Below are 22,810 nucleotides of genomic sequence, written 5' to 3' on the forward strand. Positions count from 1 at the left end.
CTCGTCCACCAGTACGACCGCCACCCCGTGCTCTCCCGCTTCTACGCCACCGTCGTCCGGGACCTCCAGAAGGCCTAAGCCCCTGTTAGGCACGAGGAGGAATCGAAGGGGGGGAGGACGGCGAGGCCTGACGGGGCGGACCGGCGCCGGCGGCGCGTGGCTCGAGGAGGAGGGGCCCCTAGGCAACGTTGCGTCTTGCAGACGCGGCCGAGACGCGGGAGACGCGAGTTCCGGGACGCGGCAGGACGCGGCCAAGACGCCCCGGGACGCGGCCGAGACGCGACGCGGGACGCGGCGACCACCCCAGGACCGAACCCACGACCACGAAAGACGACCCCGGGACCGAACCCAGACCCGCGGGACGCGAGAGACGCGCGAGAGACGCAGCCCAAACGCGTCTACGTCGTCCGCAAGCGCCGCGTCGGCGCCGCGACGCACCGCGAACAGAGCATGCCGAAGCTGGATGTCGAGGTCTCGCAGGCCTAAGCCAAGCCGCGCGCCGAGCGCGCCCCCTCGAGACTCCCCCGCCCCCGATCCCTCCCCGCGAGTCAAAGAAAAGAGGCCTGTATGTCCACATCTTACGCTCACTCGTCGTCCTCCCCCGTGAGGTCGACGGGCTCGAAGTCGTCGTCGCCGTCGTCGTCGTCGCCGCCGCGGCGCGCGGCCGTCGCCGCGGTGAGGAGGAGGGGCGCGTCCTTGTCGTCGTGGAGCTCGCTCTCGATCTCGTGGAGGACGCCGTCCTTCGTGTCGCTCTTGGGCGCGAAGCCGTGCGCCGCGCAGAGGCAGCGGAGCTCGTCGAGCGAGAGGCTCGCGTAGTTCGAGGGCAGGCTCTCCGCGGTGAGCCTGCGGCGCTTCGCGCCGCGCGCGCCGCCGCCGTCGCCGTCCGTGAGCAGGAGCACGCCGTCGCAGGTCGCCGCGGCGCGCGCGATGAGGTCCGCGCGCGAGAGGCCCTCGGCGACGCCGCCGCACATGTCCGCGAGCGCGGCGTCGGGCAGCATCCAGAGCTGCGACACCTGCTTGCCCGCGGCCTCCCAGACGGCCTTGGCCTGCGCGGCCTCGGCGGCCGCGTCCGCGTCGTCGCGCTTCGCGGCCGCGGCGTCGTCGTCGGCGTCGCGGCGCCGCTTCCGCGCGATGGCCGCCTTGTCCGCGCAGCACGCGAGGTGGTCGCGCTTGTCCTGTTTGGACGTGCCCTCGCCGAAGAACTCGCCGCAGCGCGGGCACTCGTCGAGCAGGCCCAGCAGGAAGGACCGCTCCTTGTCGAGCCCCCCGCCGCCCTTGGCGTCGCGGCGCGCGGCGCGGCGCTGCTTCGCCGCGCGCTGCTTCGCGTTGCGCTCGTGCTCCGCGCGCGCGTCGCGGATCGCGTCGTTCATGGCCCGGTCGGAGACGTGGAACGAGAAGAAGCCGAAGGTCTTGCCGCAGTCGCCGCAGGCGATCTTCCGGTGCCAGTCCGCGGGGCTGTAGTCGAAGTCGGCGCCGCAGGACTTGCACGCGTGCTTCGCGGACACGCAGCCGAAGGTACACAGGCACGTCGAGCACGTGTAGGATCGCAGCCCCGTCATGAGCAGGTTGTACGCGTAGTCCGGTAGACCCTCGTTCTTCGACGCGCCCCAGGCCTCGCCGCAGCGCGGGCAGGACACGGCCGTCCGCACGCAGCCGTCGTTGCTCCGCTCGATGCGCGTCGCCTTCTGCTTCTTGCCGCCCTCGTCGACGGCCGCCGTCGGCTCCGGATTCGTGAGCCGGTCCAGGGCCGTCACCAGGGCCTGGAACGCGCGCGTCGCGCCGTCGAAGCCCCGGAGCTTGTCCGGGTGGATGACGCGCGACAGCTTGCGGTAGGCCTTCTTGAGGTCGTTCAGCGGCGACAGCGCGCCGAGCTTCGAACCCGGCGCGCCGAGCGAGAGGATGGACTCCCAGTCGTCGCTCTCCGCGAGCTCGAGCACCCGCGTCGCCACCTCCCGCGCGTCCGCGCCGTCGCCCCCGCCGCCGCCGGCGGCGTCCGCGGGCGCCGCCGCCGCGGACGCGCCGGGGTTCGCTTTGAGCAGCGCGTCCACTAAACCCTCGAGCATCTCGTCGTTCGTGCCCATGGGGCTGACGCCGACCTTCGCGGCCTGCTTCTTGAGCTCGCCGACCTTGAGCGCGAAGGGCGACCGGCCGTCGGCGAGCGTCGCGGCGCCGCCTCGGTCCTGGAGCTTGAGCCGCCAGATGAGCGTGCCCTTCTCGCCGGTCTGCGACAGGCCCCGCTCCTTGAGCGCGGCCTTGAGCCTCGCGACGGACAGGCCCTCGTAGCCCTCCTTCTCGGCCTTGGCCTTGGCCTTCTTCTTGGGGGGCGCCTGCTTCTTCTTCTTGGGCGGCGGCGCCGGCGCCGCCGCCGCGTTGATCTCGGCGAGCTTCTCCTCGTACTCGTCCTCGTCCAGGATGCCGTCGTCGAACAAGGACTTGAGGTCGCGGAGCTCCTGGGTCGCCATGAATGCGGCGACGGCGCGCGGCCGTGAATGTGCGACGGCGCGCGGCCGTTTACGGGGGCGACTTTCGCGCGCGACACAGAGCAAGACAGGGCGCGCCACCTCGAGCTCGAACTCGAGTTAGCCGCAAGGTGGCGGCAACATGGCCAAGTTGCAGTCCCTGGAGGAGTCCCGGTGGTCACTCGAGAGCGCACCTACCCTTACTTGCGGGGCTTCCGGGCCGCCGGTTTCTTTTGGACCGTCGGCTTCTTCGCGGGCTTCTTCTTCGCGGCAGGCTTCTTCTTCTTCTTCTTCTCCTCGGCCGCGTTGCGTAGGAGCTCGGCCATTCGGCGGTCCCCCTCTGCCATGTACTCACGCGTCAAACGCTGGCACGCGGCGCAGAGGGCTTGAGAGAGCGCGCCATATTCGGCGTTGTGGATCAGCCAGAGGGCGTAGAGCACCGTCGTGCGCACGTGCGCCTTTTCCTCCTCGGTCTCGCACGCGGAGAGAAGAACGGCGAGGCCCCGCGTCGGGTGCGCGTCCGCCTCGAGCTCGCCGAGCGTCACCGAGGCGGCGGCGGACGTGCAGAACGACTCGCTCATCTCCCGGCGCGGCATGTTCCTGAAGAGGCGGGCCGGATTGTCGCGCGACGTATCAGCGAGCTCGAGAAGCGTGAGCGCGCGCGTCACGGTGGGCGCGCGATGGCGGAACATGCCCCAGATCGATTCTTCTTGAGGGTTCTCGCTACCGTCTCGTCCGCAGATGCGGCGCCGCACCTCTGCCTGGAACTCATGGGAGGTGCGGCTGGCCGCGGCGGCGGCGGCGGCCATGTCATGAATCGACAGCGACGCCAGGGCGACATGGCCGGGCGGCGCAGCGGTCTGCGCCGCTGCTTGCCGCGACAGTTCCGCCGCGACCGGAGGCGCTGGCGCGCGGCTCTGGCCGAGACCCATCGAGACCTACCCTCGGAGGCCGCCCTGAGATGCCGCCCTGCCGCCGGACTCGCCTCAATGTCGGCTGCACCATCCAAGTTGCAGTATGCGGACGGCCCGGAGAGGGTACTCGACGCGCGCCCGCCGCGGCTCTCCTAACCCAAAAGGCCAGGCGGCGGCGTGGATACGCCTTAGGCTTTCGTGGGCGCGCGCGCGGCGCGGGGTTCGGCGCTCGCGGCGTTTCGAAGCGCGTGTTCGCGCGGGGAAGGTTTCGGTGCTAACACGTGCCGGCCTGGTGGGCGTTTTGTGAACGACTGTCCCTGGATATTTCTCGGGAGCTGCCACAAGTTTCTTTCAGCGAACACAAAAGCGCCATTACGCCCGGGCGACCCAGCGCGAGACGTGCTCGAACTCCAGAACGCGCGCCGCGACGACGCCCGGCGAATCCGCCGGGTCCGAGGCGAAGAGGTCCTGGTGGTGCGCGGCGTCGGCGATGAGGACGTGGACGACGGAGCCGTCCCGCGAGAGCGCGCGCGCGTCGCCGGGGACGCCGCCGACGCGCCAGGGGTCCTTGTCGCCGTCCGTGAAGACGACGTTGCGGAGGCTCGCCGCGAGCTGGGCCCCGTCGCCGAAGGACTGGCGGAGCCAGTCGGGCCGGGGCGCGACGCCGAAGCGGTCGCGGCACGCGGCCTCGACCTCCGCGAGCGCCTTCGGGCTCTGGGGGACGAAGAAGCCGAAGCCGTCGGACGTCAGGGGCTCGAGCGGCAGCTCCGTGCAGGCCTGGTAGTTCCAGGGCCGGTCGATGGCGCCGAGCGCGCGGAGCGGCGGCGCGCCGGGCGCCGCGAGCAGCTCGCGGCGCGCGTCGTAGCACGCGGTTTCGCCCGTGTGGTTCAGGAAGACGTCGACGGCGCCTTTGAGCTTCGACGCCGCCGACGGCGCCGCGGCGACGCGGCCGCAGGCGACGCGCACGGGGTTCGCGGGCATCGGGGCCACGAACGCCGACGCGTAGGGGTAGTCGAGCATGGCCAGCGTGCTCAGCGCGCCGTTGACGTAGGACGCGAGCCGGTCGCCGTCGACGGGGTCCGGCAGCGGCTCGCAGGTGCGGAAGGAGCGCGCCAGCGCGTCGCGGCCCGCCGCGGTCTTCGCCGCGGCCGCCAGCGCGGCGAGCGCGGCGCGCAGGTCCGCTTCGCACGCCGCGGAGCCGTAGGTCCCGTAGACCTCGAGCCCGGCGTCGAAGAACGGTCGCTCCTTGCCCTCGCCGGGGTACAGGTCCACGGGCGCCGACGCGGCGACCGCGCCGGCGGCGAGGTGCGGGTACTTGAGCATGAACCACGCGGCGAGCATGCCGCCGTAGGAACCGCCGAAGAGCACCGCGGGCCCGTCCGCGGCGCCCAGGATCTCGGACGACGTCGCGAGCACCAGGGCCATGTCGGCCAGCGCCTGTTCGACGGTCAGGAACGCGAGCTCGTCGCTGCCGTAGCTCGCGTTGCCGAACGGAAGCGAGCTCCCGTAGTAGCGGTGCTCGAGGAAGGCGACGGACGCGTTGAGCTTCGGCGCGAGCTCGAACATGAGGCCACCGGAGTTGCCGTAAAAGTCCTCGATGGCGCCCTCGTTGCCAAAGTACATGAGCAGCGGGCCGCCGGGGCGGTGCCAGGCATCGTGGACCAGCAGCTTCTGGGAGAACGTGCGCGTCTCGTCGAAGCGGAAGTGGTCGAGTTGCTGCGTCACATAGGCGACCGTCGGCTCCGGCGGCGACTTCAGCGCCTGCGCCAGGGGTAGCAGAGCGGCGACCATGGGCAGCATCGCGGAGACCATAAGGCACTCAAAAGTTCAAGGTGCGGGCGTTTCTTCGCCTCTGTGAATAATGATGGCCATGGGGCTGCCATAAAAAAAGGATGGACGCGGCGCTCGCGGCGCTGGGCGACGACCTGCCCGCGCTGAGGGCCTTGCGCGAGACGCTGGACCGGCGCATCGCCGTGCTCGAGGCCCGGGCCGCGAAGCCGCCGGCGCGGCGCGCGTCGTCGCGCAAGTGCGCCCTGTCCGTGGCCTGCGCCGTCGAGTACTGCGCCGCCGACGAGGCGCCGGCCTTTGGCGCGCGCGACTTGATCACGGTCGCGGCGACGTGCCGCGCGCTGCGCGAGACCGTCGCGGCGGCGACGGCGCGGCTGCCCGATCGCCTCGAGGCCGCCGCGGTCCTCGAGACGGGCGGCGGCGCGAGCGTCGCGTCGACGTTCCCGCGGCTCCGCGAGCTCGAGGCCGAGGGCCTGCTGCCCTTCGGCTTCGAGGGCCTGCTGCGCGCGTTGCCGCGCTTCGCGAAGCTCGAGCTGCTGAGCCTCGACTTCTCCGCGACGGCCTACGAGCGCGCGCTGTGGACGGCGTCGAGCGCGCTCGAGACCGCGGACGCCGCGCCGGCCGACGAGCGGGGGCGGCTCATGCTTTCGCTCCGGCGGGCGGCGCGGCGCGCGACGGAGCCGCGCGTGGACGGGACCATCCGGCGCCTCGCGGACGCGTGCGGGAGCGGCGCGCTGCCGTCGCTCAGGGCGCTCCAGCTCTGGCACGAGGGGTCGACGAGCAGCGACGCGGCCTGGAACCGGCCGGGCGAGCTGCGCGACTACCTCGGCGCGCGGCTGCCCCCGACGGCGGCGCTCTGGCTCGTGCTGGAGCTCGAGGACCCGGACCCGGCGCGCGTCGAGCGGCTCCTCGACGGCGGCGCGGACGTGCACTGGCGCCACCCGGGCGTCTGCACGCACCACGGCCTCCCGGCGACGCCCCTCGAGTATCTGTGCGAGGGCGAGAACTTCGGGTGGCGGCTCGACGGCGACGGCTGGCGCCAGGACTGCCCGGAGAAGTGGGAGACGTGGGTCGGCGTCGCGAAGCTGCTGTTGGACCGCGGCGCGTCGACGGAGGGCTTCTCGCGGCTCGCGCGGGGCCGGCCCTTCGCCCTGCCGGCGCTCGACCTCGCGCCCCTGGCGCGCGTCGACGAGGTCGAGGTCGAGCACTGCCTCGACGAGGTCGAGCTTTCCCAGCCGGGCGAGTCGGACGCGGCGCGCGACGAGCATTTGCTGCGACTCGGGGCGACGCGCGAGGACATCCAGATCCTGCGCGTGTCGCGGGGCATCCCGCGGACGCCGTCGCACGAGCGCCGCGCGCCCCACGCGCCGTCGGAGGTCGAGGTCGTCCGGGCTTTGGACGGGCCCGTCGTCCGCGCGCGCGTGTCGCCGCGGCGGCGGCTCTCCGCGCACCTCGGGGCCCTCGCGGCCCGCGGCGCCGAGGCGACGCGCGCGGGGGTCGCGGGCGCGTCGCGGTACGTCGCGCCTAGTACCTCTTAATCGTCGTCGTCGTCGTGGTAGTACGAGTAGGACCACGACGTCGGCCGCACGGTGTGGTACGTCGGCCGCGGGCTCGGCAGCCCCGACGGCGCGGCCGTCGGGTCCTTTCGATGCGTCGGCCGCGGGCTCGGCACCTCCGTGGAGGGCGCGCTCGTGGGATGCGTCGGCCGCGGCGACGGCGCGATCGACGGCGCGTCCGTCGGATGCGTCGGCCGCGGGCTCGGGGGGGGCCCGGTCGGCGGCGGCGTCGGCTTATCCGTGTGGTGCGTGGGCCTCGGGCTCGGCATCGCGCTCGTTGGTCGAGTGCTCGGTTTCGGAGTCGTCGGTTGCGGCGACGGGCCGTACGAGGGCGCTCCGGACGGCGCCGCGGTCGTCGGCGTCGCGGAAGGCGCGTAGCTCGGCGTCGCCGTCGACGGGACCGCCGTGCTCGGGACGGGCGAGGGCAGACCCGTGGGCCCGGCCGTCGACGGAATCGGCGACGGCCCCGGCGACGGGATATACGAAGGCGCGGACGTCGTCGGCGCCGGACTCGGGCAACTCGTCGGCGCGTACGACGGCGCCGACGTCGTCGGCAGCGGCGACGGATACGGCGTCGGACACATCGTCGGCGCGTGCGTCGTGGGCACGTGCGTCGGTTCGACGCTCAACGTCGGGAAGAGCGACGGCGGGAAGGAGACGTTGTTGAACGAGATCGTCGGGCAGCTCTTGCCGCCCTTGAGATAGCTCGCGGACTTGATGGCCGCGTACATCTCCATGACCGACTTCCGCGACGAGTCCTCGCCGAAGGTGCCGACCTTGACGGTCCGCTGGATCGCGCAGTCGCCGACGCCCGTCTCGATCTCCGAGCAGTTCGCCGCCGTCGCGTCCGTGATGTGCTCGTGGAGCACGGACGTCGCGTTCGCGGACGCGTAGGGGCAGATGCACATGCTGTCGTAGTTGGCGTCGAACGCCGCGGTGCCGCCGGCCTGGGCGATGTCGCAGGGCGCGCCGTCGCAGTAGGCGAAGTTGTACTCGACGTCCGACGTCGGGCAGTCGAGGTCGACCATGGCCCAGTACCCGCCGTAGTCCGCGTCCGACCTGTGTGGAAATCAACCACTGGTTTGGGGGGTCCCCACCAAACTTCAGAACTCTCTATCTCGGTCAAATCGAAGTCGATTCGGCTGATTTTTGGACGGATCGATAGCTCTCGTCGAGTTCTCGAAGCACGGCAGAAAGCTTTGCGTCGAAACGGTCGCATACGCGCACATTGAAGTCGGGTTGAAGATTTGATTTCCACACAGCGTCCGACATGGAGCCGAAGTCGCTGTCGAAGCCCGCCTCGTGCCAGAACCGCTTGTTCTTGATCGCGCCGCAGACCGTGTTCACGAAATAACTAGTCTCGTTGAGCACGGTGATCTCGTAGAGCGCCCGCCGCACGAGCGCGGACCGGATGAGGTACGCGTTGCGGCTGTTGAAGCCGATGGAGCCCGCGCCGTTGACGATCTTCTTGCAGCCGCACGTCGACGACTCCTTCGCGCCGTCGATGTGGCACGTCGACCGGCCGCAGTACCCAAAGGTCACGTTCGCGCAGTGGGCCCGGAAGTCGGCCACGGACAAGGCCTCCCAGGCCTCGGCCTCCGTCAGCACCTCGTCGAAGACGGCGTCCGTCTCCGTCGCGACTTCCCGGTCGAGGAGCCGCCCCGTCATGGAGAAGTACTCCTCGCCGCCGGCGAGCGCGAACCGGTCGTCGAGGGGCGCGACGACCACCGTCGCGGGATCGGGCAGCGCGAAGCGCTCGGCGCCGGCCGCCGCGCCGACCGCCAGCGACAGCGTCGCGCCGCCGTCGCGGGCGCCGGCGCCGACGTAGGCCAGGGCGGCGCAGGCCGCGCCCAGCGCCAGGAGGCAGCCCGCGCGGGGCCGCGGCCGCGCGGCGTCGTCGAGGAGGGCCATCGGCATCTACGCTAGGGTTGGGGGGGGGCGCCATCGCATCCTCGACCCCATCGCGTCACCCATCGTAAAGCTCGCTGCCCAGATGCTGCCCTTCAATATAGACTCCGTGCTGGCAAAGCCCCTCGGCGAGCTGCCTCTCGCGCGCGCGCCGCAGCCGCCTCGCACGATGGCGGCGAACCTCGAGACCCGTGCCGCCACGGCCATCGACGCGCTCAACGCGGGCCGCTGGGGCGACGACGACGACGGCGCCGCGGCGCCGGCGCCCGCGGCCCCGACGACCGGCGACGTCGACGCCGTCGCGGCGTCGCTGGCGTCGCAGAAGGTCAGCGCCGTGGAGACGATGAAGACGGCGGAGGGCGAGACGATCCAGGTCGAGCGCGCGTCGGGCGACACGAGCGAGCTCGTCGCCGCGCGGTCCTGGGAGGATCTGCATTTGGACCCGAGCCTGCTCAAGGGCGTGTACCTCGCGAACTTTGCAAAGCCCTTCAAGATCCAGGAGGCGGCGCTGCCGCTCATCCTCAGCGGGTTCCGCAAGGCGCCCGTGCGCGAGAACCTGCTCGCCCAGGCGAAGAGCGGCAGTGGCAAGACGGCCGCGTTCGTGCTCGGCATGCTCGAGAACGTCGACCTCCGGTCGCCGGCGACGCAGGCGCTCTGCGTCTGCCCGACGCGCGAGCTCGCGCAGCAGAACGCCGCCGTGACGCGCAACATCGGCAAGGTCCTCATCGAGGAGAAGGGCCTCGTCGTGGCCCTGGCCCTGAGCGACAACGCGGGCAAGGGCGCCGGCGGCCGCGGCCGGGGCCGCGCGCCCAAGGAGCCCGTCGTCGGCCACATCGTCGTCGGCACGCCCGGCCGCACGCTCCAGCTCATCAAGACGCGCCAGCTCAAGACCCAGGGCATCACCATGCTCGTCCTCGACGAGGCCGACGAGATGGACATGCGCGGCCACCGCGACGACACGCGGTCGCTCCGCAAGGCGCTGCCCGACCCCTGCCAGGTGCTCTGCTTCTCGGCGACCTACACGGACGAGGTCTGCCGCGACATCGAGGCCTCCGTCTTCAAGCGCCACCCGTCCTCGAAAGTGCTCATCGCGAACGCCAAGGACGACGACCGGTCCGAGCTGATGGTGCGGGAGATCGCGCACGTCTGGTGCGACGCCAAGGAGCACCCGGGCGGCAAGCTGGGCATCGTCGAGGACATCTACGACCTGCTGAGCGCCCAGCAGTCCATCATCTTCGTGAACACGCGCAAGGACGTGCACCACATCGCGTCCGTGCTCACCGCGAAGAACTTCTCCGTCGAGGATCTGACGGGCGGCCGCGGCGCGGGCGGCATGGACAGCGCCGAGCGCGACCGCGTCATGGCCGCCTTCCGCGACGGCAAGGTCAAGGTGCTCATCACGACGAACGTCATCGCGCGCGGCATCGACGTGCCCGGCGTCAACATCGTCATCAACTACGACCTGCCGACGATCATCGACTACAGCGTGCCCCGCGGCGCGTCGTCCAAGCCGCCCGAGGCCGACTTCGACACCTACATCCACCGCGTCGGCCGCACGGGCCGCGCGGGCGCCAAGGGCGTCGCGATCAACCTCGTCGACCAGGACGCGTCCGGCGGCCTCGACCTGAAAATCCTCGCGTCCCTCGAGACGCTCTGCTTCGGCAAGCAGCCCGCGCCCTGGACCATGATCGCCAAGGTGCCCGACGCGTCCGACGTCGAGGAGATCAAGAACATCGCGAACCGCCACATGAACGGGAAAGCCTCGGTCTAGGGTCGTACGCGCGTCTAACCTCCCTCGAAGAGCTCGAGGATGATGCCGCCGGGGAGCTCGACGAGGACCGCGCCGGGGCCGCGGTCGAGGTAGGGCAGCGCCGCGGCGGCGAGCGCCGCGCGGTACGCGGCGACGTCCGCGACGCGGAAGCCCACGCGGTTGTTCATGAAGGCGTCGTAGGCCGCCATGTCGCCGTGCGCGGCCTCGAGGAGCGCCTCGACGTCCGCGACGGATCTGCCCGCGCCCTCGTACTTGCGGAACTGGTCGACGAAGTGGATCTGGAAGTCGGGCAGCTGCAGCCACTCGAGCAAAGCGCACGTGCCGTCGCCGTAGCGATGCGTCGACGCGAAGACGCCCGACGTGTTGTAGAGGTCCGCGCCGAGCGCGAGCAGCGCGTCCCTCCCGAGCGTCGGTGTCGTCGAGAAGAAGGAGTGGTGGCCCGGCCGGACCTCGGGCATCGGCGGCAGGGGATCCGGCGGCGGCATCAGCGCCATGTCCTGCGGCGCCGACGCGAGGGACGCGGCGCCCGTGGTCCGGCAGAAGTTGAAGGCCTCGGTCCAGACGTACTCGCCGCCCGCGCCGGACGAGAGAAATTGCACGGTGATCCCGTCGGGCACTTCGACGTAGAACGACGAGCTCCGCGTGACGATGGGCACGCCGTCGGCGACGAGGCGGTGCGACGCGAGGTCCATGTCGTCGACGTTGAAACAGAGATGCCAGTCCATGAACCAGTCCCAGTGCTCCTGGAGGTCGAAACGGTGCGTCTCGTGGAAATAGCGCAGGAGGGCCGCGGCGCCGTCGGTGTCGTCGACGAAGTAGACGTCGTGCGACGCGTTCGCGTTCGTCGTGAAGCGCACGCCCGTCGCGGTCACATTATTATTCTCGCCGCCGTGTCTCGTGATGAACTCGCTCGGTTTGAGCTGCGTGGCACCAAAGTAGTGCGCCATGAACTCGGCGGCGCGTTGCGGCGCCGGCGTCGCGAAGGACGTGTAGGCGTACTCCATCGATGGTAACGCGCCAGCTGCGACGCCAGCGACCACGAACGCGCACGCGACCCGCATCGTGCGGGACATCACCATCACTGAGGAGTTTCAAGCGCGCCAAAGGTGAAGCGGCACATCACGATGGAGAGCATGTGAATGAGCTGTAGCACACGGATCGACGCGCCGTAGTCTAAAACAAACCGCAGATGGGCGCCGGCGCCCAAAGCCGCGAGGCCGGCGCGGACGACGACGACCCCATGAGCTTGTGCCTGGACCCCATGGAGCCGCTGATGATCGCGCGGCTCGCCTGCGTCTGCCGCGGCCTCAACGAGGCGGCGAGCGGCTGCGCGGCGCTGGTCCCCGTGCGCGACGCCCTCCGGCGCGTCGACCCCGTCGCCAAGTACTGGAACCTCAGCCGGCCGCGCGAGCGCGCGCTGAAGCGGGCCGCCGGCCGCGCCGTGGGACTCGCGGCGGCCAGCGCGTACGCGCGCGAGCGCGACGAGCTCCTGTCCGTCGTCCAGTCGGCGGCGCGCATCGCGTCGCTGTTCCCCGATCGATTGGACGGCGTCGTCGCCTTCCGCGACGCCGCGGGCGCGCCCGCGTTCCGCCCCGGGCCGCTCGCGTTCTGCTTCCTCCAGCACCTCGGCCTGCTCCACGGCGCGACGGACGCGGGCTTCAGCTTCGCCTGCGCGGGCGGCGCGGTCGCCTGGGACGCGCTCGACTTCGAGGACCCGGAGGCCGGCCTCGAGGCGAAGACCCGCGACGCCGCGCGCCGCCTCTTCGCCATGCTCGGCGACCAAGGCGACAGCCGGACGCTCTTCGCGTGCGACGACGACGGCGTGCTCGTGCTCGCGTCGCCCATCGGCGGCTTCGCGCCCACGCGGCTGCCCCTCGGCGCGTGGCTCGAGCGCTTCGCGCAGCGGCTCGAGGCGGGCGGCTGCGCGGACTCCTTCCGCGACTGCGCGACGCGCGACTTCCCGAAGCGCGCCGCGGCCTACGCCCTCGCCCACGCCGCGGACTGGGACTTGGAGGGCGACGCGTATTTGTGAAAGCGTGAACTCAATGTCAGCTTCATCGGAAGCCATGTTGACATGCTCTCCAGATCGAAGCGCGCGGCTCTGGCTTCACGGTTCGGTGCGCGTCGCGTTGTCCACCCGCCTCGAGCCGTCCAAGAGTAAGCATCATGGAAGCCTCATCAGACAACGCCGAGAGCCGGCGCCGCGTCATGATCTCCCTGGCTGTGTCGGCGGTGGCGCTGGTCGCCGCCCTCATCGCCTGGGGCGTCTCGTCGGAGGCCTGGCACGGCATGTCCTGGGACCCCGACTACATCGACCAGGCCTTCAAGGAGAAGCACGTCGGCGACGGCCTCGGCTACTGCAGCGCGGACCGGCGGCCGCGGTACCGGGATGCCACGCTGAAGACGATCCACGACGCGCCCGTGGCGTCGTTGCTCACGTACGACGAGCTCAAGGGCGAGCGCAAGTTCGAGGCGAGCGACGTCATCCATCTGGGCGACTACTTCTACGCGATCTGCGACTCGTCCTGGGCCGTGCTGCGCATCCACGAGTCGCAGCCCCTGCGGTCGGAGCTGAACCAGCACGTGGGCTCGCCGACGATGGGCTACGCCGAGGGCGAGTCGGGCTTCGAGGGCATCCTCTACGACCCGACGGCGTCGGGGCTCTACGTCGTGCGCGAGTCCGTCGACATCTCCGGCGACCTCGTCGACGACGCCCGGCGGCTCCAGGGGCTGCCCGCGGTCACCGACGATCCGTCGTACCACGCCGTCGTCATGGAGATCGTGCTCCCGCCCCCCGACGAGGACGGCGCCGACTACGCCGTCGTCGAGGCCTGCCCCTCTGAGTTCCTCTTCGACGGCGACTCCAAGGGCTTCGAGGGCGCCGCGTCGCTCCGCGGCGCCGACGGCGTGTTCTACCTCCTCGCCCTCTGCGAGGGCAACGACTGCGTGAGCGGCGACCGCGGCAAGCAGCCGGGCCGGGGCAAGGTCGTGGTCATGCGGCACCGGTCGTCGGGCGGCCCGACGGGCGGCTGCGTGTGGCAGACGGTGCGCGTGTTGGAGCTGCCCATCGAGGGCTTCGTCGACTACTCGGCGCTCGCGCTCCACAAGGCGACGAAGACTGTCGCCATCACGTCCCAGGAAAATTCCCAGGTCTGGATTGGCACGCTGTCGGGCGGCGACGACGACGCCTTCGACCCGTTGACGGCGGAGTTCGCGGACCTGGACGACGGTCAAAAGGTCCTCGACTTCCCGCGCGACCCCACGTGCGGCGTCTCCTACTGCAACGTCGAAGGCCTGGCCTGGGTCGAGGGCGGCGGCGACAACGGCACGCTGCCCCAGGTCCTCGTCGCCGTGAGCGACAAGATGAAGAAGGCCCAGCCGTTCCGCTGCCTCGAGAAGGACCAGTCCTTCCACCTCTTCGGCATCCCGTGAGATCAGGATCCTGTGTGTAAGTATGTGTCACCGTCGGAGCGGCGGAGGGTTCTCGAGGGCCGCGCGGCAGGCGTCGGCGGCGGCGGCGGGCTTCGCGGCGACGAGCGGCCAGCGCTTGCGGTCCGCGAGGTCTCGGGCCGCCGCGGCGTCCGCCGCCGGCGTCAGGAACAGCACCGCGTGGTCGTCGGCACAGGCCTCGGCCTCCTCGAGGGTCGGCGACGCCACGACGTCGCCCTCGAGGCGGCCCGCCTTCAGCGCCGCCGCGACCTTCGCCGCCGCCGCGGGCGGCCGACGACGAACACGCGGACGTGCGGCGCCACAAACACGTGCGGCGCGTTCGGGTGCGCGGCCACGGACGGCGGCGCCCAGTGGCCCCGGGGCGCCGTGACGCCGTCCTCGAAGAGCCCGCAGGCCGCCACGCGCAGGGGCACCGTCGGCGTCTCGCCCGTCGGCGGCGCCGTCGCCTCGACGGCGTCGAGCACGTCGAAGCCGGCGATCACCCGCCCGAAGACGACGTGCTTGCCGTCGAGCTGCGGGCACGGCGCGAACGTGAAAAAGAACTGGGACGAGTTCGCGTTTTTGCCCGAGTTGCCCATGGACAGCGCGCCGCGGCCGTGCTTCAGCTTGAGGCCCTTCGCCTCGTCCTTGAACTTCTTCCCGAAGACGGACGCGCCGCCGGAGCCATTACCCTTGACGATGTCGCCGCCCTGGACGACGAAGCCCTTGATGTTGCGGTGGAAGGGGCATCCCTCGTAGGACAGCGGCACGCCGGAGCCCTTGTCGGCGCCGCGGTCGCCGCGGACGAGCGCGAGAAAGTTCTCGGCGGCCAGCGGCGCGACGTCGTCGAAGATTTCGACGACGACGCGGCAGTTGGGCTGCGGCTTCGCGCGGCAGCGGCCCTTCGACGACCACTCGTAGTCGTTGGCGTAGTGCTCGGGCACGGCCAAGATCTCCCGGCCACCCAGTTCGCTGAGCTTCTTGGATGTGAGCGCGTACTTCAGGTCGTTGCACTCGACGAATTGGCACGCGCGCGCGTAGTCCGCGCGCGCGTCGTCGATGTCGACGTCGACGTAGGCCAGCGGACGCGACGATGATGTTGTCTGGGCGGCCATAATAATAGCTCTTTTTAGCGAAGAGCTTCATTAACCTTACGTTGAACTTGTGGACGATGATGATGGCAGCCCTCGTCCGGCTGCTGATCCACCGTGATTGACGCCCGCGGACGATGCGATGCACCCTCTGGATCGCGCTGCTGATCCACCGTGCGCTCGCGGACGATGCGGCCTACTCCGATGCGACGGTGGCGCGGTTCCGGAGCGACGCGGCCTGCGCCGTCGTCGCCGGCGACCCGTCGCCGTCGCGCTGCTGCCCGTCCTACGCGCTGGCGGCGTCGGACGTGCGCGGCGGCGTCGCGAACTTCGACGCGCTGTGGATCGAGGCGATCCCCAAGGCGGCCTGGACGACGGTGCGCGAGGGCCTCGTTCCCGCGCTGGCGCCGGTCGCGAAGGTCGCGACGCCGCGGGCCGAGGACCGCCTCGCGGGCTCGGAGGTCTGCCCGGCGCGCAACGCGACGGCCGCGGCGCGCTTCGTGCTCGTGCGCGACCCGCTCGCGCGCGCGATGTCCGCGTTCCACGAGCTCCGGCGGACGCGCCTCGGCCACTGGGACCGGTCCCGGGGGCGGCGGCACCTGCCGTCGCTCACGGCGAGCCGCGACGACTTTTCCAACGAGTCGCAGGTCCTGGCCGCGTTCTTCGCGGACCTCGGCAACGGCGTCCTCGACTTCGACGCGCACACGTGGCCCCAGTCGCGCTGCGTCGCGCCGTCGGCGGCGTCCGCGGCCGCGTCCGTCGTCGGCCGCCTCCACCGCGCCGACGCGGCCTGGCGCGTTTTTCGGAGCATCGCGGGCGTCGCCGTCGATTTCCCGGAGGCGCGGCGCAACGAGCGCCACCGCGGCACCGCGGACCACCGGCGGCGCCGCGCGCCGACGGCCTCGCTCCTCGACGGCGCCATGTGGGACGCGTTCTGCCGCCACTACCGGCGCGACTACCGCTGCCTCGGCTTCGACCCGCCGCCGGCCTGCGCGTCGCGCTGGGGCGGCCCCGCGTGAGTCGCCGGCAACTTAATTCGCAGCTCGTTGCACTTCTCCTTGAACATCTCGTTGACTCTTGGCCGCGGCGTATCATCGGTGGGCTGCCACAGCGGCATTCGCATGGTGGTCGCGTCCTAACGGCCCTCGCCATGTGGACGCGCCCGCAGGACGACGAGCTCGACGCCGAGGGCGTGCCCAAGTCCTTCCGGGAGACGATGAAGCAGGTCGCCCTCATGCTTGACGACGACGAGCTCTTGAACAACGCCAAGTCGAGCATCCACGACGGCCAGCACTCGACGAGCTTCTCCGACATCCACGCCAAGTTCTTCGCGCACCCGGCCGCGCGGCAGAGCCTCGCCCACCAGCCCCTGCGCGCCCCGCAGAGCCGGCGGCTCGCGCCCCCGGAGCCGCGCGACGACTTCTTCGCCCGGCCCGCGACGGGCCACGTCGGCCGCCACCGGCCGCCGCCGCCGTCGGCCTTCGACCCGCCGAGCGGCGGCTACTTCCCCAAGGCGCGGGCCTGGCACCGGCAGCAGGAGGAGGCGCGCACCAACGGCTGGCTCCGGCCGCGGCCGACGACGGCGCAGCAGCTCAATTCGGCGCCGCCCTTCCAGTCGCAGCTCGCGCCCGCGGCGTCGCGCGACTACTTCCGCTCCCAGTTCGACGCCAACTTCGAGCCGCGCTTCGAGGCCGCGCCCGCGCGCCGCCACTCCGACGAGGTCGGCCGGCCGCGCGGCCCGCCGCCGCAGTCGGACCGCGACCGCGAGTTCCTGCGCGCGGCGCGCGAGCGGAGCCGGATGCGCCGATAGGGCGGGACGACCGTAAGCAAGAGCCGAGGTGATATCGTGTCTGGAAATCCGCTTCAACGCTGCAACTTTACCTGAAGTTACCCTTTTGCGCAAAGCATGGGTTACACATTTTGATCAAAGATGAGTGCCTGACAACGCGCTAGGCGGTCACATGCGTGGGACGAAGCCGCGCGCAAGATTAAACTTGCGATCGATCGTTGTCACGGTGCTGCTGTACGCGGTCTGCGCCGCCTTGGTAGTGTTCCACTATGGCGCTGCGCCCGCTGCCGCGCCAGCTCCAGAACGATGCCAGCACTCGCCGCGAAGCCGCCAGAGCCACCAGCAGTCGCCGCGAAGCCGCCGCCGCCGCCACTCGCCGCGAAGCCGCCAGAGCCACCAGCAGTCGCCGCGAAGCCGCCGCCGCCGCCACTCGCCGCGAAGCCGCCAGAGCCACCAGCAGTCGCCGCGAAGCCGGCGGCCGCGGACAACGACCGGGCCGTGCACGTCGTCTTCAGCACGGACTGCAGCGGCTACCAGCATTGGCAGGGCATCGCGCTCTGGTACGCGTCGCGCGCCGCGGGCCACGTCGGCCCGATCACGCGCATCGCGTCGGGCTGCGACGAGGCGCAACAAGATGGCCGTATCGCGCGAGTGGCGCGCCGTCGACGCCACGGGCGACTTCCGCGCGCACTTCGCGCCGACGGGCGCGCTCAAGGGCGGCTACAAGTATTCGAACAAGCCGAGCGGCCTGTACCACTGGCTCACGCACGCGACGTTCGGCGAAACGTACGTCATCTTGATCGACCCGGACATGCTCATGCTCAAGCCGCTCACCGTCGACGTCGCGGCGGGCCTGACGCGCGGACCGCGAAACGCCAAGAAGCAGTACGAGTTCGTCGACGGGAACGGCGTCGCCCAGCTCCTGAGCGTCTTCGACAGGCCCGCGGACCGCGTCCGCAAAGGGCGGCCCGCGGGGCAGCACTTCGGCATCGGCGGCGTCTGGGCGCGCGCCGGCACGCCCGCGGCGCGGCCCTCCTGGGTCTCCTTCTCCAAGGCGAAGGTCTGCGGCGAGCGTGGCCCCTGCGTGACGACGAGCGCGAAGGACGCCGACGACAAGTACGGCGTCGGACCCGTCTACGCGGCGCACGTCGACGACTGGCGCGTGATCGCGTCGCGATGGGTCGACGCGATGCCGCGCGTCCACGCGCAGTACCCCCAGCTCCTCGCAGAGATGTACGCGCTGACCATGGCCGCGGCGAACACGACGATTCCCTGGAGTCTGGTGTCGAGCTACATGGTCAGCGACCCGAAGACGCAATCGCCGACGGAGGCCTGGACCTGGGTCGACGACCTCGCGAAGGGCGACCCGGGCGCCGTGTGCCGCGGCGCGACGGCGACGGAGTTCCCCGCCGCGACGCGCGACCGGAAGGCCGTCGCGCTGCCGAAAACGCTCCACTACTGCCAGCGCTACGAGCTCGCGGGCGTCTTCTGGGCGAAGCGAAAGACGCCCCACGACCTCTTCCGCTGCGACCGCGCCCACCTCGACTTCGACGTCGGCGCGCTCATGGCCGCTTTGACGGCGACGGCGCCGCCGCCGTCGCGCGTCGACGCGCGGACCGCGTTCATGCTCTGCCACCTCATCCCCCTCGCCAACTCGTTCATCGACGCCTACAAGCGGGACGCGTGTCCTCCGCCGATCACCTAAAACTTACTTCGCGTCGTAGTCGCCGGCGGCGAGGTCCGCGGCGAGCTTGCGGTCCGCCTCGAGCATGCGCTGCGTCCGCGCGCGGTCCGCGTCCGCGTCGTCGGCCCTCAACTTCGCGGCGACCTCGCGGTCGCAGCGCTCGCGCTCGGCGGCCGTCGCCTTGGCGCCGGCGAGCTCGCCGTCGCGCAGCGCGCGCGCGAGCGCCGCGTCGCCGGCTTCCAAAGTTTCCCGCTTCTCCTTCTCGAGCCGCGACACCTCGGCCTCGTGCGCTTCTCGAACCGCGCGGCTCCGCAGGCTCTCGAACATGGGGTCGACGTCGTTGCCCTTCGTCGCGCGGCCGAGGCGCGACGCGTATTTGAGCAGCGCGACGGCGCCGGCCGCCTCCGGGTCGGACGGGACGAAGACGCAGAAGCACGGGTCGGAGAGTCGGCCCTTGAAGAGCCGGGTTAATTTCGAGTCCTGGTACGGCTTCCGCTCGTCGTCGGTCTCCGTCGAGGTGAGCACGTTTAACAGAGCCGCCAGGCCCTGCTGCGTCCGCGTGTCGTCCGCGTGGGAGAGCGCGGCGACGCAGAGCGCGGGGCGTTCCAGCAGCAGGACGCGGTGCGCGTCGTCGATCGGGTCGCACTTGTCGCGCGCGTCCCGCGCGGGCGCCGTCGACCGGGCGCCGAAGGTCTTCGCGCGGCCGTCGAAGGGCACGTCCTTGCCCGTCAAGGCGTCGCTCACTTCCTCGCGGCGGACGTCGACGAGCTCGCAGCGCCGCGCGTCCGCGGCCTCGGCGAAGGCCCGCAGCGTGCCGCCCGTGGACCCGCTGCACAAAAAGGCGCCGCCGGCCGCGAGGAGCGGCGCGCAGGCCTCGGCGAAGAAGGCCGCGTCGCTGACGGCCGGGCCGTAGACGGCGTCGAACTTGAACTTCTTGACGCCGGTCCCCCAGCAGTCGACCTCCAGATGCTTGTCGCCGAAGCTCACGGCGGGCGACGGCGGCCCCACGAGCCGCGCGATGACGCGCACCATTGCGAAATGGGTGTGGTCGCGCGCGTCGCGGACGTCGCGGCGAGGCTGCCCAGTGGGCTTCCAATCGCGATGCAAGTTTGCGTCAATGGTGAATCCAATGGATGTTGAGATCTTGTTGAGGCCGATAGATCACCAATTGCCACAAGCCGGCGCCCTCCCTCTCTCCGTCTTCGTCGCAGCGGTTGACGCCGAGAGCGACGCGCGCGCGCGGTTGGCGCGGGAGCGGTCGTCGTACGCACGAGTCCCACGAAGGCCGTCGCACCTCAGAGTCAGACGGCGGATCCGATGGCGTCCGCACTAGAAATGCCCATCCACGAGGAGGACGAGTCGGACGCGCGCTACGCGCGCCTCTCCGACCCCGGCGAGCCGAGCGGCCTCGCGGCGCTGCTCTGCCCCTGCCTGCGGCGCGCGCCCGCGTACGAGCGCGTCGAGGAGGAGACGCCGAACCCGCTCGCCGCCCAAGCCGGCGACGCGGCGCGCGACGACGACCCCCACCGCGGGTCCTGGCTCGACGAGGCCGACGAGCTCGCGGCGAGCTGCTTCGCGTGCTCCTCCGCGTTCCACCCGGTGAAGAACCGGCGCCACCACTGCCGCCGCTGCGGCGACACGTACTGCATCGGCTGTTCCTCCCGCTACCAGCCGTTGCTGCTGAGTGGATTGGAGACGCCCCAACGCGTCTGCGACGCCTGCTACGACGCCGCGGCGCGCGACAACGACTTTGCGCGCGTGCACGCGCCCGTGCTCGAGCGGGGCGCGATCCTGACGCTGAAAGGCGGCTTGTTCTCCGCGAAGCGCGCCGTGGTCCTGCGAGTCACCGGCGACACGCTCCTCTTCCTCGACCAGGCGTCCGTCGAGGCCGCGCCGCGGCTCGGTATCGAGCTAGCGTCCGTCACGGCGGTGGAGGACAAGCCCGACGGCTTCGCGATCAAATACGACGCCGCGGCCGCGCACCTGACGTCGCCCGCGCCGCGGCCGGACCTCACGGCGGCGCTGCGCGCCGCAGCGAAGCGGGCGAGCACGAAGTCCGTCCGCGACTGCGTCGACGAGCGGCGGTGGAAAAAGCGGCAGGCCGCGCGCGACGCCGAGGCGCGGACCGCGTCGCGGCAGCAGCGAGACAGTCGCGCCGCGGACCGCCAGAGCATCCGCGACAAGTACGGGCTCCGGTAATTTTCTGTATGTTCCTACCCGTCGGAGGCCCAGAACTCGGACGCGCCGTGCATGAAGGGCGCCTCCTCGTAGACGGCGGCGACGCGGGCGACGTCGACGGCGACGGGCGCCTCCCAGTTCGCGGCGGCGCGCGCGAACGCGGCCCGCGCGGCGGCGCGGTCCTGAGGCTCGGCGGACCAGCGCAAGATCGTCGAGTGGCAGATGTCGGGGATGTGCGGCGCGGGGTCCGTCGTCGGAGCTCCTCGGGGCGGCCGGCCGATGTCGCGGGCCTCGCCGCCGACGACGGCGCGGCCGCCGCGGTCGGCGACGGCCGCGCCGAGCGCTTCGCGCATCGCCGCGATCGCGCCGGACGCATCGGACACCCGCAGCGTCGCGCAGTTGCCGCGGAACGTCGGGGCGTCGAAGCCGAGGCGGAAGGGCCCGCGCGGCCACGCCGGGTGCGCCCGCGCGCGGTCCAGGACCGCGACCCAGGCCGCCGTCGCCGACGCGCGTTCCGGCGAGCCCGCGGGCAGGTCCGCCGCGGTGTAGTTGCGGAGCGTCGCCACGGTCACGTGCAGGTGCGCCGCCGGCATGGCGTACGCGGCGGGGTCGACGCCGTCGAACGCCCGCGGCAAGCCCAGCGGCCAGCAGACGAGCAAGACACCGCAGCACGGGTTCGTCGGGTCGCCGGCCGCGAGGCGGGCGACGTCGGCGTTCGCCCAGGGGTCCGTCGCTGCTAGGATCCGCCGCGCCGCGTCCGCGCGCTCGCCGCCGCCGGCGACGACGGCCTCGAGGCGGGACGCCGGCGAAAGCGCCGGTCCGTCCTCCGTGTTCGCGAGGGGCAGCGCCAGCGCGCGCCTCAGCCGGGGCCCCGCGACCGCCGCGAGGCCCGCGAGCGCCTCGCCGGCCAGCGCGTCGGAGAAGAGGCAGAAGGCGGCGACGCGGACCGCGACGAAGTCGGCGCCGGCGCCGGTCGCGAGCGCCGCGCACGCCGAGCGCGACGCCTCGACGCGCACAAAGGGGTGGAGCTTCTCGTCGAACTTGTCCGCGTCGGCGTCGTAGACGACGGCCGCGAGGGCCGCCGCCGCGGCGACGCCGCCGCCGAGCCGCAGGGCCGCCGCGCAGGCCTGGGCAGGAAAAGGGTGCGAAATTCCCAACTTCAAAGGCTCCGATCTCGGCCGTTTTCCGCTCGTTTCGGCTGATTTTTGGACGAGCGATCATCTCTCGGAGCGCTCTCGAAGCGTGGGTGCTGTTTCCGAAACGCGCGCGCGCGGAACACTCACGTTGAAGCGACGTTGAATCACCCTTTTCCTGCCCTGGCGCACGCGACGGCCGCGTCCGCCGGGCCGGAAGCGACGGCGTCGAGGAGCGCGCCGACGTGCGGCGCGACGGCGTCGGGCTTCGCGAGCGCGACGTTCCGCACGGCGGCGGCGGCGCGCGGCGCCTCGGCCGTGTGCAGGCCCGCGACGACGGCGTCGAGCGCGCCGGCGAGCGCCGCGGCGCCGTCGCGCGACGCCGACAGCGCCGCGAGGAACCCGTAGTAGGGCGCGCGGTCCGGCGCCGCCGCGCGCGCCGCGCGCCGCGCGATGGCCGTCGCGAGCGGCGCGTCGCGCGCCGCGGCCTCGAGGGCCGGCTCCCGCGCCGCGCAGGCGACCCAGAGCAGCTTCGCGCACGGCACGAGGAGGCGTCGCGGGCTCGAGTCCGGGGACGAGTCCGAATCCGAGGAGTCGTCCGTCTCGTCTTCGCCCGCTTCATCCTCGTCGCCGGCGTCGGCGGCGACGAAGGCGCGCCGGAGCGCGGCGACGGCGCCGTCGTCGACGGCGTCCGCGACGGCGTCGCCGCGGCCCGCCGCTATCTCCCGGAGCGCCCAGCGGCACGCGGCCGCCGCGAGCGGTCGGAGATTGGCATCGTCTGCGGCGGCGAGCGCGGCGACGGCCGCGCGCGCGTCGTCATCGACGCCGTCGCTGGCCTCGAGGAGCGCGTCGAGGAGCGCCCGCGCGACGGGCGGGCCCAGCGCTCGTCTCGCGGCGCCGGCGCGCTTCGCCGCGAGGACGTACCGCGCGTCGTCGCCAGACGCGAAGTTGCGCAGCGCGACCGTCGCGAGCGGGCTCGCGCAGGCGACGACGGCGTCGAGGATCGCTTCGGCGCGGCGCCGGTTGTCGTCGCTGTCGTGCACGAGGTTGGTGACGGCGCGGCAGGCTTGGGTTTGTATGTCGGCGTCGCTGCTGCGCAGGGCGCTGGCG

At 71.8% G+C, this 22,810-nt stretch overlaps 6 protein-coding genes across 6 annotated transcripts; 3 read left to right on the plus strand and 3 right to left on the minus strand.

Annotated features, from left to right (window-relative positions):
* Positions 1 to 582: 582 nt before the first annotated feature.
* AURANDRAFT_71861 (hypothetical protein) lies at positions 583 to 3,406 on the minus strand (the record flags this gene model as incomplete). The annotated part of the gene is made up of 2 exons (XM_009040135.1): positions 583 to 2,450; positions 2,699 to 3,406. The coding sequence occupies 2 exons, from the start codon at positions 3,389 to 3,391 to the stop codon at positions 585 to 587; spliced, it is 2,559 nt and encodes an 852-aa protein (XP_009038383.1).
* Positions 3,407 to 3,748: 342 nt separating this feature from the next.
* AURANDRAFT_2013 (hypothetical protein) lies at positions 3,749 to 5,101 on the minus strand (the record flags this gene model as incomplete). Its single annotated transcript, XM_009039875.1, has 1 exon — positions 3,749 to 5,101. A coding segment is annotated over one exon (1,353 nt), but the record flags the coding sequence as incomplete, so codon positions are not given.
* A 3,918-nt stretch (positions 5,102 to 9,019) lies between these two features.
* Positions 9,020 to 10,225, plus strand: AURANDRAFT_2169 (hypothetical protein; the record flags this gene model as incomplete). Its single annotated transcript, XM_009039876.1, has 1 exon — positions 9,020 to 10,225. A coding segment is annotated over one exon (1,206 nt), but the record flags the coding sequence as incomplete, so codon positions are not given.
* Positions 10,226 to 14,265: 4,040 nt separating this feature from the next.
* Positions 14,266 to 14,694, minus strand: AURANDRAFT_16055 (hypothetical protein; the record flags this gene model as incomplete). The annotated part of the gene is made up of 1 exon (XM_009040134.1): positions 14,266 to 14,694. A coding segment is annotated over one exon (429 nt), but the record flags the coding sequence as incomplete, so codon positions are not given.
* Positions 14,695 to 15,053: 359 nt separating this feature from the next.
* On the plus strand, positions 15,054 to 16,726 carry AURANDRAFT_65088 (hypothetical protein; the record flags this gene model as incomplete). The annotated part of the gene is made up of 2 exons (XM_009039904.1): positions 15,054 to 15,931; positions 16,192 to 16,726. The coding sequence occupies 2 exons, from the start codon at positions 15,054 to 15,056 to the stop codon at positions 16,724 to 16,726; spliced, it is 1,413 nt and encodes a 470-aa protein (XP_009038152.1).
* A 3,190-nt stretch (positions 16,727 to 19,916) lies between these two features.
* AURANDRAFT_17878 (hypothetical protein) lies at positions 19,917 to 20,135 on the plus strand (the record flags this gene model as incomplete). The annotated part of the gene is made up of 1 exon (XM_009039905.1): positions 19,917 to 20,135. A coding segment is annotated over one exon (219 nt), but the record flags the coding sequence as incomplete, so codon positions are not given.
* Between the last annotated feature and the right edge of the window lie 2,675 nt (positions 20,136 to 22,810).

This window comes from Aureococcus anophagefferens (assembly GCF_000186865.1).
Source record: "Aureococcus anophagefferens unplaced genomic scaffold AURANscaffold_13, whole genome shotgun sequence".
Taxonomy (NCBI): domain Eukaryota; class Pelagophyceae; order Pelagomonadales; family Pelagomonadaceae; genus Aureococcus; species Aureococcus anophagefferens.